General features: G+C 43.2%; 1 protein-coding gene across 3 annotated transcripts in view; it reads left to right on the top strand.

Annotated features, from left to right (window-relative positions):
* The first annotated feature begins 10,481 nt into the window (after nucleotides 1–10,481).
* DDX17 (DEAD-box helicase 17) overlaps nucleotides 10,482–18,477 on the top strand; it is a 20,813-nt gene continuing 12,817 nt past the window's right edge. Inside the window, exons 1-5 of one of the 3 annotated variants that reach the window (XM_043562588.1) lie at nucleotides 10,482–11,015; nucleotides 15,364–15,514; nucleotides 16,390–16,489; nucleotides 17,333–17,466; nucleotides 17,762–17,827. In XM_043562588.1, coding sequence (XP_043418523.1) covers nucleotides 10,966–11,015; nucleotides 15,364–15,514; nucleotides 16,390–16,489; nucleotides 17,333–17,466; nucleotides 17,762–17,827 — 501 coding nt within the window. In that variant the 5' untranslated portion in view covers nucleotides 10,482–10,965. Of the gene's footprint in view, nucleotides 11,016–11,353; nucleotides 11,647–15,363; nucleotides 15,515–16,389; nucleotides 16,490–17,332; nucleotides 17,467–17,761; nucleotides 17,828–18,477 lie in introns of those variants that run through there. The other 2 variants (XM_043562589.1, XM_043562590.1) reach the window with 2 other exon arrangements.

The raw sequence follows: 18,477 nt of genomic DNA, 5'->3' as shown, positions 1-18,477 counted from the left end.
AGCCAGGCACCAAGCCCAGAGTCCTAGTGGGAGGGGACTGCCCAGGGGCTTGAATGCCAGGAGCTGGAGTTCCTTGGAAGTCATCAGGATAACAGTCTTCTACAGGGTGTTCTGTTGGGCCTTTGCAGGTAGGGAGACTTCATCTTCAAGAGCTTACAATAGGGTCAGAAACATGAGACACAAGCTCTTAGAAAGTTAAACAGCAACACGGGATTTAAATATTTAAATAACATTTTAAGACGATGTAAGTCTGATGGTAGGCTCAGAGAGAGGGTTTTGACCTGGGAAGGCTAGCTGGAATTTTCCCAAGAGGTCTTATATAGTGGTGAATGTTTCATGCTTCAGGGGCAGGCCTTCAAAGTCTTCCTCTTCAATGTGTTTAGTGCCCCAGTATTGATTAATTTCTAAAGAAATGGCTCAGTCTGACTAAGCAACATAAGCTGCCAAGGAGAGTATACCAGAATGCCTGTGATACGGAAGAATGGCCTTTAATGGCAAGCAGACCGGATGTAAAGATTGACCTGAACTACGCATTGCCTCCCGTGAGCAAGTTCAAGTGAAGTTAAGGTTGCTTGATGAACATGGAATCAAAATAAGGTTTCTTGGGTATAAATCTTAAATTCTTAATGGGCTCTGATGGCCCACTGCATTTATCCTCATTCATTCATTCACATGTATATTTTAAATATGTTATGGAGTACTTAAGACAAAAAAGTATAAGAAATAATGCAACGAATTATTTGTGAAATGAAACATTACCAATATAACTGGAAGACCCCTGAATATCCTCTAGGATCGAATCTCTTTCCTCCCCCACAGAATTATTCACTTTTATGAATTTGTTTTCAAATACTCCCATATATTTCTTTATTCTTACATTACATATATGTGCATCCCTAAGTTACGAAGCATACTGTCTTGTATTCCACCAATACTGAAACACCAGTTAGTTGCCAAGTACAACAGCTACAGTAATGATTAATCAAGACAGTCTCTGAGGCATGAACTTGCAGGGAAAATCACCCAAATCACCCAAATCACCACAAAGCAAACAGCAAACAGCTACAAAGCAAAAGGCCAGGTAGCTATGAGAGTACGCACTGAGGGAACTGCCTTGTCTGGGGTTGACCTGACCAGGTTTGGGGCAGATACGAAGACCTGCCAGGCAGCCTGGACATTCACATTGTCTGGACAAGGCACCCTCTGCCTTGGGTAGCTCTTGGATGGCTACTTTGCCAACCTTCCCTCCACCCACTTCCTCAAATACTTTCACTCCTTGTTGGCAGAGAGCAAAAAAACCTGTCCTGAACACTACAGTCCCAATTCAATTCACGAGTACTGCCCAGGGAGTCAACTCCCTCATTTCCCAATCTAAGAACTGGTCTTTGCAGCAATTTCAATAGGTAGAGGAGGTAAAGCCATGTGAATCTACTCGCCCTGACTTCTCTACTCTGAGCAGGAGTCCGTTAGGGGAAACAACAGGGCTGCAGTACCCCCATAAATTCTCAAACATATATGCCTAGGATTATATATGTATTTAAAAGCAAAAGTCTTCCCTTTTGATTCGATCTGAACCACCCCCAGATCAGGTAGGTATATGTGTGAAGGTGTGTGTGTGTGTGTGTGTGTGTGTGTGTGTTTAGGCTTGATGTCCTTGTTTGACACAGTCCTTCCCTAAGAGATAACCCTGATGCTAGTTGGTTTTCCTCCAAGTGTGTGCAAACTGCATTTTGTCCCTGTGATCAAAATTATTTAAACACCAGAGATTTCCTTCTCATTATATAATGCCTTAGAGACACCAGTTGGTGTTTAACTGACCCATCGATGTTTTCACTCTTTGTCCTTATGTTCTGATTTTTGGTGCCAGCCTGTTTTTCTTCACATTATTGTCTATGTAATTCCAAAGTACGATTGTATTTCTAAAGCGCAATTCTAAATGTACAATTAAAGTACATAATTATATACTTTCTGGTCAATTCTTTTCATTCTGTTCTTCAGCAGGACATTGCCAAGTTTCCTCTCAGATTCTCTCCTCAGCTCTGGACCTGATCAACATCCCTACATCTGTCTGGAGGACACAGAGGAATCTATTTAAACACATGAACTCATTCCTCTAACTCTTGCTCGGCTGCTTTAACATGTACCTACTCCCTCCCCTCCAGGGTATGAAGGCTGACTTTTCCTCTCTATGATTGTCAGAAGTAAACCAAGATTGCCAATCACTGGTTCTTCAGGTTTGTCTTCCCCAACAAAGATAAGGCCCTGCTGCGGGTTCCGGGTTCCGAGACTGTCAGGGCCTCCCAGGCACCAGTGGTGCTAGTCACACAGCTCTGGCAGGTCTGATCTTGAACCCTTGAGCCACACCCAGGAGAGCTCGGAGATTGGGGCCCAGCTGTGACATGGCAGATGGTTCTTGGCCAGGGTGACCCAGAAATTTGCTTGGGTCAGTTTTATGCTTCTCCAGAGCCAAGAAGGTACCATGGAAATCACCTTGGTCACTTAGTCTGTGGTCAGTCCAAGCCTGTGACAGTTGTTTTCTATTGCTAACATGCACAGAAGAGCCAGTAATGTCAGCCATACCGGGACTCCCAACTGCTGAAAACCCCGGGATTGGCCGCAACCTCTGCAACAGGGGACATGGGAGTCGCGAGGGGGCGGGGGAGACAGGGGCTATAGGAGTGAGGAGCAACAGAGAATTGGGGGAACCGGAATCTAAAGAAAATTAGCTCCCGGTGCTTTACAATCTACTGGAACATCTCGGAACTTTCTCTGGACCGAGAACCAATTAGTTACCTCCTTTGTGGCTTCGAAAACACTGACCGTCTCTGCTCTCAACCAGTATCCATCTTGAAGAGGAACTCAGCTCTCCATGGCATTTTAATGGCACCTCCGTTAAACAAACACCCTCTGCTGAGCACTAGAGAACATTACCGATTTTACTGAAGGTGAAGCCATTGCCTTACTGCCTCCTCTCCCACTTCCCCATGCAAAACTTTTTTACCTTCTCTGGCTTCTCAGATTTTGCGCTCCCATACACATCATTTCACCCTGTCTTTAAATTCATTTATATTCACAAAGCAAAGAGCCTTCCGCTACTAGGATCCCTTGACTTAGAAGGCTGCTGGGGAACTGTAACAACTTTTTCTGTCACCAAAAAAAAAAAAAAAAAAAGTTTCTTGTCCCACCCTAATTAGAAAGGTACATTTGCCGAGGGAAAGGGCAGGGTGGATGTATCATCCTGTGTATTCCAAAAGATAAGTGCCAAGCGTTTGTGTATGCGAGTGTAGTATTTGTCACACCTTGTTAATTATAATACCCCCTTTCTCATTTAGACTCTTTAAGACGAAGTAACACTGTTAATCTCTAGGCTTGTGAGTCATTCTCTTTAATTCTTGTCTATGTCACCCCTAGTGCGCTGACTGTATAGTCTCAACTCTCTTCTTCCTCAGCCTGCTTGCATGCTGTGTTGAGGGGAGGAACCGAACAGCTGCCCCCGTTGTCTATCAAGAGAACAGAAAAAATGTTTCCAGGTGGTGATTAATGCCTCCAAATGCCAGAGCACAGGAGATCGCTTCTCCAAGTTTCCAAGCAGGGAGGGGACAGAAGTAGACCTTGAGTTTTTCTACTCGCATGTATAGACAAGGATTAACAAAAATCACAAACGTTAGCATAAATATTTTATTTATTTAAGCATAAATATTTTAAATGTGGGTGAAGGCTAGAGAATAGAGATTTGCTGGAACAGGGAGGTGGTGAGAGGTTGGAGCCAGAATTTGGAAGGCCTTCAATGTCAGACTATGGAACGAAAACGGGGTCTTCAGGCCATGGCGAGCCGTGGAAAGTTTTTAAGCAAGAGACTTATACAGAATAGCGAAGTTGAAAAGCAGTGACAGTGGGATTCCATTCTCCTATGTCTCTCTAATACAGAAGCCACAAACACACACATTCAACTCGAGTCCATAATTAACACCTCTCGGCCTAAATTTCTACCTAGCAACAATTAGCTGGACAGTGAAGCACCCGTTCTAGATGGAGCATGGCCACCTGGTCTGGGTTCACCTTTTTGTAATAGCAGTCTTCAAATAGGACCCTAAGAAAATTCTGAAAACAGAATATATGCTGACACCTAAACTTCTTCATTGTAGGTTTAAATTGTTTTAAAGGATGAAATTTATGATATGGTGAAGTATTGACATTTTATTTTATTTTATTTTTTAATTTTTAAAAATTTTATTTTATCCCTTCCCCAGAGCATTGACATTAAAAAAATAATTTTTTTAAAGTTTATCTATTTTTGAGAGAGAGAGAGAGCGCACATGAGTGAGGGAGGCACGGAGAGAATCCCAAGCATGCTCCTTGCTGTCAGCATAGAGCCCCACGTGGGGCTTGAATTCATGAACCATGAGTCACGATCTGAGTCGAAATCAAGAGTTGGATGCTTAACCAACTGAGCCACAAGGCACCCCAAATGTTGACATTTTAAAATGAAACTGTCACATCACTCTTTTAAATGTATCCCGCTGTAATTTAAATACCATAGCAGTTTGATACCCAGCATCTCCCTTTAAAAATACATGAATAGGAGGGGCTGGCTAAATTGGTAGAGCATTTAGACTCTTGACCTCGGGGTTGTTGGTTCAAGCCCCACGCTGAGTGTAGAGATTAAAAATTTTTTTAATCTTAAAAAAAATAAAAATATATGACTAAGTTCTTAAGAGTTGGACATTTTATATGGTTTTCTTTCTTCTTTGAACTCTTATTTCCTTTCCAGAATTCTATCCCATGTTTTTATATCCAATGCCTTATTCATCATTTAATTTTATTTCTCTGTCACCCAGAATTGTGGCACAAATATTAATTTTTTTTCTCATTCCCTATGATTCTAAGGCTATACGTATTAAAATTTCTTCTGGATTAAGTTATCATTATAATTATTAGAACACAATTAAAGCATCATAAATACATTAAACCTCTTAATAACTATTAAACATACTACATTTTTTATTGGGAATGTATCTTTTTTTTTAACTTTTTAAAAAAGTTTACTTATTTATTTAAGTAATCTCTATACCCAACATGGGGCTTGAACTCACAACCCTGAGATCAAGAGTTGCATGCTCTTCCTACTGAGCCAGCCGAGTGTCCTGGGAATGTATCTTTTAAAAACAAGATGGAGGCAGATTAAGAAAAAAAGATCCTGTATCCATGGAATAGTATTACTTTTGGCTATTTTTTTTTTATTTTTTATAGCTATAAGTGCTGAGATTCTTTGATCACATAATTTAGTAGGTGGGAATGGAAAGAATTTTGTTATAGTAATGTCACTCAGTTCTTTAATCTTTCAAGTTATATGCCAAAAATCTAGTAATCTATCTTAAATTATTTTTAACAACCTATTGGCTGAAAATTCTACGTGGTCCTCTTTCCATTTGTTGAAAGCAAAGAACTGGAATTCTCTTTGCAAAAGGATGTGTTACCAAGTCATTAAAATCATTTACTTTTCTCACTTCAATATCATCATTTCTAATTGTCCCTGTACTCAGCACCTCTGAGGTTTTACATGCATAGCAAAGTCCATAGTGAGATTTAAAAAAAATTTTTTTTAATGTTTATTTATTTTTAATCTTTATTTGAGAGAGAGAGACAGAGTGTGAGCAGGGAAGGAGCAGAAAGAGAGGAAGATACAGAATCCGAAACAGGCTCCAGGCCCTGAGCTATCAGCACAGAGCCCGACGCGGGGGCTCAGAATTCGCGAACCGTGAGATCATGACCTGAGCCAAAGTCGGATGTTCAACCGACTGAGCCACCCAGGTGCCCCAAAGTTTATTTTTGAAAGACAGAGAGAGACAGAGCACGAGCAGGGGAGGGACAGAGAGAGAAGGAGACATAGAATTTGAAGCAGGCTCCAGGCTCTGAGCTGTCCGCACAGAATCTGACACGGGGCTTGAACCTACTAACTGCGAAACCATGACTTGAGCGTACGTCAGATGCTTAACTGACTGAGCCACCCAGGCGCCCCCATAGTGAGATCTTGGATAGAAGAGAAATACTCTTTTTGTTTGTAAAATCCGAGGGTGACATTTTAAATATATTTCTCAGTTTTACCAATTTTAGAAAAAAGTATATATGAAAGTTCATGCTTTGGAAATCGATTTCCTAAAAACTCTGTTTCAGTGTGTCCCTCACATACCATAGTTTAAAGGCAACTTCTTTAAGTTACCTTTGTTGCCTTAAGTATGTCCGCATTCTCAACTTCTTATATCTAAAGAACAATGAGCCAAGCTAGCAAAAAACTCACGTCAGTCCTACCAAGACAGAAAGCAGGGCAACTGCATTTCACCTCTGGGTGACTTTAATGACCCAAATTGCAGAGTTGTATCACTGAGAAGAGAGAATGTATGTATAGAACTTAGCATAGGTGGTTGATAGTAAATGTAGCTTAAAAACAAAAACCTATGGCTTTAAATCTAAACAAGAGGAATAACTCTTCGTGGTTGGAAATTGGGTTTTGAATATAAATTTTACTGCTGTAATAACAAGAAAACAGATAAAATTGAAAATGGCATCGGTATTGGCACATGGAGTGCAGAAGGCAAACCAAACTTGCAGGAAAACTTGACAACTGAAAGAGAATGATCATCCTGGGATCCCGCAGGGAGGGAGTGTAGCATAGGGGTCCTAAAACAGTGGTTCCCAATTGGAGTCATTCTCAATGTTCCCGAGGAGACATTTTGTTGTCACAACTTGGAGGAGGGGGGGGAGATTCCATGGGCCTGTAGTGGGTGGAGTTGAGGAATGCTGCTAAACAGCTTACACTGCATGAGACAACCCCCCCCCCACCAACAAATTCTCTGGCCCAAACTGTCACTAGTCCTATGTGAAAACCTTCTCCGAGCACCTTGGTTTGAGTCCCAGCTATGCCAATGGCTCTGTGACCCTGGCTGAGTGACTGAATCTTCCCAAGCCTCAGCTTTTTTTCTGAGAAAGTGATATTTCCCTTGATTCTGAGAAAGTGATCTCTTCTGAGAGATGATAACAGGCAACGCCACTCTGAATGGGATTTTTATTGGCTCTAAAATCCCATGAGGTACTGTTACCTCGTTTACAGATGAGAATAAAATAAAATAACAGCTCATAGCACATGCCTAGGATATGGTGAGCATGAGCATTCCATGGTTGTCTGTTCTCAGGGTTTTGGTTTTTTTTTTTTAAGGGTTTATATTTTAAGGGAAGTTTTAGAATTACAACAAAATTGAGAGGAAGGTACAGAGAATTCCTATCTACCTCCTGTCCTACACATAGAGCCCCCCGCCATTATCAACCCTCTCCATATTCGTTACAATTGATGAACTTACGTTGATGTATCATCATCACCCCAAGTCTGTAGTTTACATTATGGTTCATTCTTTTTTTTTTTTTAATTTTTTTTTTCAACGTTTATTTATTTTTGGGACAGAGAGACAGAGCATGAACGGGGTAGGGGCAGAGAGAGAGGGAGACACAGAATCGGAAACAGGCTCTAGGCTCTGAGCCATCAGCCCAGAGCCTGATGCGGGGCTCGAACTCACGGACCGCGAGATCGTGACCTGGCTGAAGTCGGACGCTTAACCGACTGCGCCACCCAGGCGCCCCAACATTATGGTTCATTCTTAATGTTGTACATTCTCTGGGTTTCGATAAATGTATAATAATACGTATTCACACCATCATGGTACCATACAGAATAGTTTCACTGTCCTAAAATTCCTCTGTACTCCCATCTTCTTATTCTTCCTCCCCCCCCCCACCACCAGTATCCCCTGATACAATCACTGATCTGTTTATTATCTCCATTGTTTTTGCCTTTTCCAAAAGGTCATGCAGTTAGAATCATACAGTATGTAACCTTTTTAGATTGGCTTCACTTAGAAATACACAATTACGGTTTCTCAAGGTCTCTTCGTGTCTGGATAGTGCATTTCTTTCTGGTGCTGAAAAATATTCCATTCCCCTGATGTACCACAGTTTATCTGTCCACCTACTGAAGGACATCGGGGTTGCTTCCAAGTTTTGGCAACTGTGAATAAAGCTGCTATAGCCACCCGTGTGCAAATTTTTGTGCGGACTGAAGTTTCAAATCTTACGGGTGATACCAAGGGGCACTTGCTGGATCATACAGTAAGCGCTTAGGTTTTCAAATAAAGATGAATTGAGCAAAGCACATTTCCTTTTTCTCAACAGTCGTGGCTGTTACTGATGAAATTCCTAGGTTCTCTGACCGCTCTACTTAATAAAAATCTTTCTCTGTGTTTAGAAAAAATTTAATAAGCTTCAACCATCTTTGGTAAGAAAACAGACATGTATCAAGAATGAGAAATGCATACTGCGGATTCACTTTATAATCAAAAACTTGTCTGACATAGGAAGACTAAAAGTTCACTTTTTTGGACGTGGTATTCATCAAATAATGACATAAATATATAATTGCATGCCGTGAAAAGTTTTATAAAGACAGAGGAGCTATGAGATGCTGTCAGACAAGGACCTGATCTCGTAGCAAAATACAGATTATTTCTCCTCAGCAAAATGTAGGGAGGGTTTCAGTGGAGCTACCTTACTTTATAAATTGTTTTATGGAGAGCCTCAGATTTAATTACTTAGCATACATGATAAATAGGCAAACTAGTCCAAAGTATTCCTTCAGTGCCCATACGTTCTAAATCACGGGAGCTTGACCATTGTGCCACTCCTACGAGATTCATCCTTGAGTCTTTTTTATTTCATATCCCACCCATTAGCAAATCACTGGCTAAATTTCCAGACCATTCCTCTTTCACCCAGTGCTATTAACCTGCACCAAGCCCATCATCTCTTGCCTGGACTACTGCACCAACCTCCTCATTAACCTGCCTGCTGCTGCACTAGCCCACTCTCAATTTTTTCTCTACGCTGTCATCATAGGGGGTCCTCTCATTACGTCACTCGGCTGAAAACTTTCCGGAGATTTCCATTTTACCAAAAGGAAAAGGTAAAGCTCACAATCTGGCCCTCTCTCTTTCTTCCTCCTCAAAATACGCCGGGCCACATTCTGCCTCAGGGCCTTTGCACATGTTCCTTCCCTGTAGTTCTCTGCTTAAATGTCACTTACTTAGGGAGGCCTTCCCCAGGGCATTCTAGGCAAGTAACGCTATGACACCTACACATTCCCCTCTCCCACAGGCACACAGGTACTATGCCCTTCCTCTCTTTTTTCTGTTTTAGTTGGCGATACTTAACCTAACAGTTGTCTCCTCTCCCCCACTACAGTATAAACGCCATGAGTTCAGGAACCCGTAAGTTCACTGCTCTAACCCCAGGGCCTAGCACAGTGCTTGGCCCATTAGGCGTTCGACACTTGTCCAGTGATTCCCACTGCCCATTCGCGTCCACGGTCCCAGAGACACCTGAACGGCTCGTCACCAAAGCTCCTCTCCCTATGCTCTTAAAGGAATTTGGGAAACATTCTTAACAGAGCAGGAGACAACACTCAGCCCCACAGCGAGGGACCTCAAATCTCCCATCTGTAGAAAGAAACAAGAGAGACGACAGATGAGCTGTTCGGAGGGCCCTAGCTGCTTGACGATTCTGCGACACCATCCGGCCTTGCTTGGGAGACTGAAGTTCAGTCCGGGAGAGAAGCAAGCAGGAGGCTGGACGCCAGCTTAGAAGGAATTGAGGGAGAGGAACGCCGTCCGGCCTGGTTAGAAACACGTGCTTATGCCTTCACCTCTTCCGTGTCTACAGGCCACAGCTTTTGAGCCTTTTCGTCTCCGGAGAGCGCCAAGGGTCTCCCGAGGGCCTCCGGAGGCCGCGCCGAGATGAACGGCGGCCAACGGACCCCCGCGTCTATCTCAACAGGGACCCCACCCACGTTTTGGTTCGTTGCTAGCCGACTGCGCTCAGCCGGGGACAGCGGGAACATTCGGCTCAGAAACAGCACTTCGGTGTGGACCGGGCGTAGTGGAGAGGACTTGAACCCAACTGAGACGTCGTCGACTGACCACCCCCCGGAAGAACGGACGAGGCGCATCCATCATGGCTGCCGGCGACGGCGCAGCCAGAGGCAACCGAAAGAAAATGGCGCCGAGGCGCGCGGCCCGTGACGGCAGGCCCAGGCCGGCGGGGCCAGGGAGCCGGCAGCGCTGTTTAGGAGCGCCGGCCAGGGACCCTGAAGACCCTCCTGGGCTTAAGGCGCCTGAAGGCCCTGACACCTGGCGACTGCAATATGGAGGACAGTTATTGTCTCCGCAAAGCAACTTGCACAAGGAGGACGGGAGACCGTCCCGCGTTCGGAGCACGGCAAAATCCTCTATTCTCCAAACAGAATGCGTTACGCACACTGCGCATCTCCGCAATAGTGGGCCGGCTAACGACGCAAAGAATGTTACGTCGCGCCGGAGGCTCTTCCCCTCACCCCACCCCACGTTCTAGTTCAGGTGGCGCGAGAACTCTACGCCCGCTTCGTACTTTCTTTTTCTTCTACTGAGCGCAAAACGGGCTTGTCTGCGCAACTGACGTAAAGTGCTTCCAAGAATACCCTTAGGACTCCGCGAAGCCCTCGGGCCATTCCAAGACGCTGTTTACGTATCGTCTCCGACGTACGTAGCGTTAAGCTGGAGCAGTCTCAGCGCCGGCCGCCATTTTGTGCAGCCGCTGGGAAGGAAGGAGACGCCTAGACCGCGGCACTGCCGGGTTTGAGCGTAGCCAAACCTACCCACTGCTTTTATAACCCCGATTCTCTGTGTTTTGCTCCCGTCTCCGACGAGAGAGGCGGCGACGGTGGCGTCTGCGACGGGAGACAGCGCGTCGGAGCGAGAGAGCGCCGCGCCTGCCGCCGCCCCAACAGCGGAGGCGCCGCCGCCATCGGTCGTCACCAGACCGGAGCCGCAGGCCCTCCCGAGCCCGGCCATCCGTGCCCCGCTCCCAGATCTCTATCCGTTTGGGACCATGCGCGGAGGCGGCTTTGGGGACCGGGACCGGGACCGTGACCGTGGAGGGTAAGGGGGGAGGGGGAGAGGGAAGGCCTCGCGTGTGCGTGGGCCGGGGGGGGGGGGGGGAGGGGGAAGGTTGTTTCCTGAGGAGACCGCAGCCTCCGGCCCAGCGGGAGACCTGGAGCGGACCGCGCGGGCCCGGGAGCGACGCTCCCGACTCCGGGAGGCGAGGCGACCGGGGACCTAATGGCGGTGTGGGGCGCGGGTCTGCGGGTGGGCCTGCGCCCCGGGATCGCGGGTGAGCCGGCGGGGGGCGGCGGCCTGGCGACGCCCCAGCCCCTCCTCTGCGGACCGCCGTCGTGGCGGGGAGCGGCAGCGGCCGCCCCAGCGCCGCAGACCCGGCCCGGCCTCGCCTCGCCGCCCGGCATTTCGAGCCCGGCCCATTTGGTCAAGTCATTTGATCTCCAGGCCTCAGCGCTCATCTGTGAAACCACGGATGTTCTTGCTGAGAAGAGGAGGAGGAGGTCTCCGAGTTCGGCCTGGGAAAAGTCTTGACGCCAAATGGCTTCCCTTATGTTGTCGGCCGCCAGAGATCACTGTTAATGGAGCTGGAAACCTGGTTGGAAACTAACTAGAGACCCTAAGGCTGACTTCTCGTTTTAAACGTATTTTTAGATCACCTTTAGTCGTATTTCAGGTAATTCGAAGGAAGCACATTGGACAGTAAAGCAGTGGAATTGCTAGCGAGCTAAATGATCTTGTTCGAGGAGGGAGGGTTTGTTTTTGTTTTTTTTTTTTAATCGTGAGTTTAGGGTCCTTCCCCCCCCCCCCGTGTTTCGGTCTCTTTTTCTCCGCTTGGTGTCGGGTATTAGCTTCGCGGCCTAGCCTGAAAGTTTTTGGTGGGGTAATGCCACGGTTCCTGGGTTGAAAAGTTAATAAAATTAGGCCCGACGTCTTCGCAGGTACTGAGATTCAACTTAAAATCCGTAAAAAGAAGAAGTTGCTTAAGAGCTCCGTGTTGGTTTGTGCTGTTACTTTTATGTAATAAAAGTCTTAACCTCTGGATAAAAAGTAATGGAACGCCACTTATTAACATATATGTGACCTTGGGCAAGATCCTGGACCTTTGTGAGCCTGTTTTCTCAACTGAAGACGGGCATAACGCTTGCCTTTACTTTGCATTGTTCTCTGGAATTAAGATGCTATGTGAAATTGTCTCTTTGTAGTAGGGTGTTCTGTTACTTGATGTTTTCTTCAAACATTTTTGTTTTTTGTGGCTCAGATACACACGTCCCAGACGGACTAGTCACAAGCACTTCAGTTATCATTTGAGTTGCAAAATAAAAGGTTATTTATGCATTGTTAGGAAGGAAACTATTTGATCTTAGTGTTAAATTTGGAGGGCTAGAAGTGGAATGTTTGCTTAGTGTTTCACAGTATAGCTAAATTTAGAAGTGAGTGAGTTTCTGTGCAACCATTTAGGAAGGGGAATTTGAGGTTAGCTAGGAAATTCGAAAATGACCAAGTAAGTCCCCTCTTAAGCTTTATACTGTAGACATTCAAATGCAGAGACACCTTGTACACCTTCCCCAGCATTTGTATACAAAAACGTTTATACCAGCGTTGTTCATGTTAATAGTGGACGCAGCTCCTGTGTATGTCTGGATAAAGTGTGGGTGTTTATACAAGTAGAATACAACACAACAGCGAAAAGAAAAAACTGAACATCAACATGGATGACTCACAAACATTAAGTAAAAAAATCGTGGTAAAAGGATAATAGCTATAAAGACGTATATGACAAAACTATTAAGCAAAATTTGAGATGGTGGTTAGGGGGTTTGTGAACTTGAAGCGGGCACAGGGAGCTACCAAGGTACTGATAATGTCCTCTTTACTGTGGGTGTTTGGTTTAATACTTAATTTCACCGTATATATGCTGTAACAATAAAAATAAATTATTTTAAAAGAGGAAAAAGTGAATTACTGATCCCTACTTTATCCCATATTGACTATCAGATGACACTTTTTCATAATGTCTGTGTCTTAATTCTACCTTTACCATGAAATTTCATTTACGATTTAAATTGCTGTTTTTCTTAACTGAGTGTTAACAGAGCTGAAATGGATTATTAGTTTGAACAATGGATTATTTGAACATTTTATACATTGTAAATTTAAACTGGCATGATGTTGCTGAATCTTAAGAGCTGCATTTATTGCAAAGTCAAACTTAATATGCAATCAAGACATTAATGAACAGTATGGTATGTCAGGGATTAGGATATGTGCTCAAAAATTCTGTGAAAGTAAAAGGCTATCTTATTTGGGTTAGCTTTATAAAGGTGCAGCATATTTTTGAAGAATCCCATGTTTCAAAATATATTTGTAGTGTAGAGTAGTATGTCTTGGAGAACGAAATAGTCAAGATGATACGGGGGAAAAAACCTCTTCCTTTGAATAAGCCTTTAAAGGAACCTGACTTTCCAAAGTTCTCTTGTAGATCGTTAGTTTAAGGTCTGGACAGCATTGGAATGCAGCAGCATTGAAAGAGCACCTAGGAACTACATAAATTAGTAATAGTATAAACTAGGCTGACAGTCTCAAAAAATAGTATAAACTAGGCTGATAGTCTCCCAGAATTGGTACTATAATTCTTTGCAAACCTGACACTCAAAATACTTGACTTACCTACTTATTTAGAACTGTTGCTTCCTTTATAGGGAGGAAAGTTGACCCAGGTGGTCTTTGATCTATTGACCTTTGGGCCTGAGGGCAAGTTGAAGAAGTCATTGATCCTATGTCTTCCATATGTGTAACTTTGTAACTTGCTTCAGTTTTGATTCCTGATTTCTGTTAACAGTTCAGTAGTATACATGGAATCTGTCAAGTTCTGCCTGTTGAGTGTAGGTACTCAGTGGTCCCAAGAAAATTTCCTGCGGTCAGTCTTTGTATTTAGAGAACTATCTAGTTGGGTAAGTTTTAGGAACACTGTGAATTCTAGGAAATTGAAGCCCTTTAAAATAATACAGCTACTGCCTGTCAGTTGTGATGTGGAACCATCTGCAAGATGATGATGTGAGTGGGTTAGAGTGGAAAGGGGAAGTTAAATTCAGTATAGTATTTTGGGAGGTAAAGAAATGGAATGGAAACATCATGTAAGTGTATACTACTTGTATTCAAAACAATGGCCCACACTTCCAATAGGTTGAAATACAGAAACGAAGATCATCTTTGTGGTCTAAGAAGAGTAGGACATTGCAAGTTGGCCTAGTGGTCATATCTGTATTCCAGTTGAACTTGTCTGTTACGAATGTTGGATAAAACAAAGGTTGGCCTTAAATCTGAGTTTTTAAAACCCTAAGTAAGGGGTTCCTGTCTGGCTCAGTCAGTGGAGCATGTGATTCTTGATCTTGGGATTGTGAGTTCGAGCCCCATGTTGGGCATAGAGGTTACTAAATAAAAAAAAGACAAAAGAAAAACTTAAATAAGACTCAGTAGTGTTTTCTTCGGCACATTTATAGTTAACAGTACTATTTCCCTGGGAACAAAGAGGAGAAGGTAAAGGTGGCAGTTAAGAGGAAGGAGAGGTCATAAATCATTTCTGGCTATTCATTAGCATTAACTAAAGGTGAAGAGTAGCCTCCTGCCTGGCCTTAGAGGGGCCCTGGTAGTTTTCCTTAGCTTAGCAGACAACAGGGGTACTTATCACAGTTATGGATAAGGAGTCCATGAAACTGTTGCAGGTATGGGGCGACTTGCTTCAGGTGGATCTTTCTACCTGTCCACCTGCTTGCCTTTAATTTAAACATAAACTAATGTCTTCCTTTGCCTATGTGTCTGATTGTTATACGAGAGTAGAGAATCTCTGTTTTATTCAGTTTAATATCTCCAGGAACCGCTTAAAACAGTACCTGGTACGGTAACTTTGTTGAATGAATACAGTTACGCTGACTTGTGTTGAATACTATGCCAGATACTTTTTTTTAATACTTCTCACACATTCGTTTCATCTTCACGGCGGTCTCTGAAATTGGTGGTGGTAGTAGTATTTCCACTTACATAAGAAACGGGTACAGAGAAGCTAAATTGTTCAAAACAGCATCTTAAGTAGTAGAATCAAAATTCAAGCCTTTTCAGTGATTCCGGAATCTGGTTGTAATCCCTATGATACATATCTGTAAGCATAAAAGAGTTTTTAATTTTTCACCCCTCATAATCATACCTGTAACAATATTAGTAAAGGAAGTTTTATGAACCCTTTTCCTCCATACCTTTGAGTAAGAAAAACATATTCTTGGAGGGGCCTGGTAGTATCCTAAGAGAAGAGTTTTTTGCTTGTTTTTTTTATGGCACCTAAGGTGCCACCCTCACAAGTAAATACTCAGTAAAGTAAAAATTTTGGTGCTTCTAGATTTGGAGCAAGAGGTGGCGGTGGCCTTCCCCCGAAGAAATTTGGTAATCCTGGGGAACGTTTACGTAAAAAGAAGTGGGATTTGAGTGAGCTCCCCAAGTTTGAGAAGAATTTTTATGTAGAGCATCCGGAAGTGGCAAGGCTGACTCCGGTAAGTTTTGGGGGTTTATTTCACCTTTTTTGTATACACAGTAATGAACTAAGTTGACATATTAGGCAGTCTTGACTCACTGCTATTACTTGTTTTATTCTAGTGTGGTACCTAGATTCTTACTTGTTTGGTTTTCATGTATTGGTATACTTCCCAATTGGTCATGTAGGAGATTTTAACTGTATAGGAGGTTCATGTTTTTTCATCTCTGAAGTTAAAATTAAAACATTGGCATAAATACAGGGGCACTTGGCTGTCTCAGTCAAGTTGTCTGACTGTTGAGTTCACCTCAGGTCATGATCTTAACCATTGGTGAGTTCAAGCCCCGTGTCAGGCTCTGTGCTGACAGCATGGAGCCTGCTTGGGATTCTCGCTCTCTGCCCCTCCTCCCACTTAGACTCTTGTGTGTGCTGTCTCAATAAGCTTGAAAACATAAATTAAAAAAATAAAACATTGGTATAAATATACTTCTGTTTGTCTTTTTTTTTAACCTCATTGTGATTGTTTTGGACTCTACTCATGAAATGGTTACTTGTTCAGAAGAAGGTGTAATGGAAAGAGCATTTGGTTCCAAGTTCCACTGTTTCTCCTTCCTACTTCTGCCCTTGGGCACGTTACTTAATATTTTGAAGTGTCTCGTTTTCTCATGGGGAAAATGGAACTCTTCCCATTATCACTTCATGGACTCACAAAGTTGGGAGGATCCTTACAAATTGGGTGACGTTGAATGTATGCGAAAGAGCTGTTAGAAGTGTTAGATATATTTTCCAGTGTAATCGTGGAATGGATGATGATTGTTGAGCTTGATTGGCAAGTAAAGTTTTGCATGTTTAGAATAATTTTGTTCACTTGTTTTACTTTGTTTTCTTCCATAGTATGAGGTTGATGAACTACGCCGAAAGAAAGAAATTACAGTGAGAGGGGGGGATGTTTGTCCTAAGCCTGTGTTTGCCTTCCATCACGCTAACTTCCCACGTAAGTGTTCTTTAATCCGGGATTTTACTTGTTAGTTTTTATTGAACCGTAAACATGGGTAATGGGTTATTCAAAGGTTTTCATTCGGGCTCAGGATTTTGTTGAAGAGGCAAATAGAAATCCTTCACAAAGGTGATGATAAATGTTTTGTTTTATAATGTCAAGGCTTGGAAGTAAATGCTGTATTAATTGAATAAGAGATTTTTTTTTTATGCTTATCTGTTCATTTATTTATTTATTTCATCTTCCCCTAGACCTTTTGTCTCCTTCTTTCAGAAAGTAGAATGAAATTGCTTTCTAGCTGGCTATGACTTGGCAGACAATACATGACTGACAGCCATGTGCCCACTCTATACCTTAGGGCGGTGGTTTTTAAAGTATTAAAGCGGGGCGGGGGGGGGGGCGCCTGGGTGGCTCAGTCGGTTGAGCGGCTGACTTTGGCTCTGGCCATGATCATGCAGTTCATGGGTTCGAGCCCTCATTGGGCTCTGTGCTGACAGCTCAGAGCCTGGAGCCTGTTTCAGATTCTGTGTCCCTCTCTCTCTGACCTTCCCCCACTCATGCTCGCTCGCTCTCTCTCTCCCTCTCTCCCTCTCTCAAAAATAAACATTAAAAAATTTTTTTTTAAGTATTGAGGGGAAGGGTAGATATATCTAGCAGCAGCATTCAGAGAGGTAGTCGTCATCGGGTCAGAGATTCAGTAACTAAAGAAAGAAACAGCACTTTCCTTGGAGGGATGTAAAGCCGGGTAAATCTTTTCTTTGATGAGTTGAACAGTTTTTTAGAATTCTCTTGGCCGTGTTCTTAGTTTTTTATCCAAAAGCGGTAACGGTTCTCTTACAGAATATGTAATGGATGTGTTGATGGATCAGCACTTCACAGAACCAACTCCGATTCAGTGCCAGGGATTTCCGTTGGCTCTCAGTGGCCGAGATATGGTGGGCATTGCGCAGACTGGGTCTGGGAAGACATTGGCGGTACGTACCACCAGGAGGGGAAGGTTAATATTGTGGTGACTTATTTTGCTATTCTGATTATCCCATTAATTCTTAATTCTTAAAAAGTTCTGATTCAGATGGTATAGGTAGTATTTCAGCTTTCTTAGTTATGTGAGATATGTGCAAGTATTTTGTGTTCAAATTTACATTGCATGTGTGTTTAACAGTTGTGAGTTCTGTTTTCATTTTTGTGATTAGGCGTTATCAGTTACTGTGATAATTTAAGATAATGGCTTAGTTTTGGAATAAGACTGTCATTCTTTCCCCCCCCCAGTATTTGCTGCCTGCAATTGTTCATATTAACCACCAGCCATACTTGGAAAGGGGAGACGGCCCAATTGTAAGTGTGTTTATAATTATAAAATTAACTAGAATTTATTGATCACTGTGTTTCAGGCACTGTGCTTTGCATGTGTTTTCAGATTTCATTCTCAAGTCCATCCTCCATATCTGAAAGTGATACTTTCTTACTGATAAATTTTAACAGTGCAATTAAATGACTAGTCCAAATAGCTATTTTTTATTTATTTTGAGAGAGAGCATGTGCAAGTTGGGGAGGGGCAGAGAAAGGGGGGGAGAGAGAGAGAATCCCAAGCCCGACTCCTCACTATCAGTGGGGAGCCCGATGTCGGGCTCAAACTCGGAGACTGCGAGATCCTGACCTGAACTGAAGTCTGACATTCAACCAACTGAGCCACCCAGGCGCCCCTAGCCAAAACAGCTATTAAATGGCTGAACTTGAGTTTGAACCGATGTTACTTTTAACCATTATATATACTGCTTTCATATATAGGCGTTTACTGTGTAGTAAATTCAAATACAGTTCTTAATTGCTCAATGGTGCTGTGAGGGATTAAAGGAAGTATGAAATGATGTCACTTCTCTACATGTCAGTCAGATTTGGGGTGTGTATTCTTTGTGGTTAAGTAGTATTTCTGTAAGTGTTTCTGGGGCAGGATGATTTTCTGGTTTGATTGTTTTCACTTAGTG

The sequence above is a fragment of the Prionailurus bengalensis genome, chromosome B4 (genome assembly GCF_016509475.1).
Source record: "Prionailurus bengalensis isolate Pbe53 chromosome B4, Fcat_Pben_1.1_paternal_pri, whole genome shotgun sequence".
Classification (NCBI taxonomy): Eukaryota; Metazoa; Chordata; class Mammalia; order Carnivora; family Felidae; genus Prionailurus; species Prionailurus bengalensis.
This window is presented reverse-complemented; position numbering and strand designations above follow the sequence as displayed.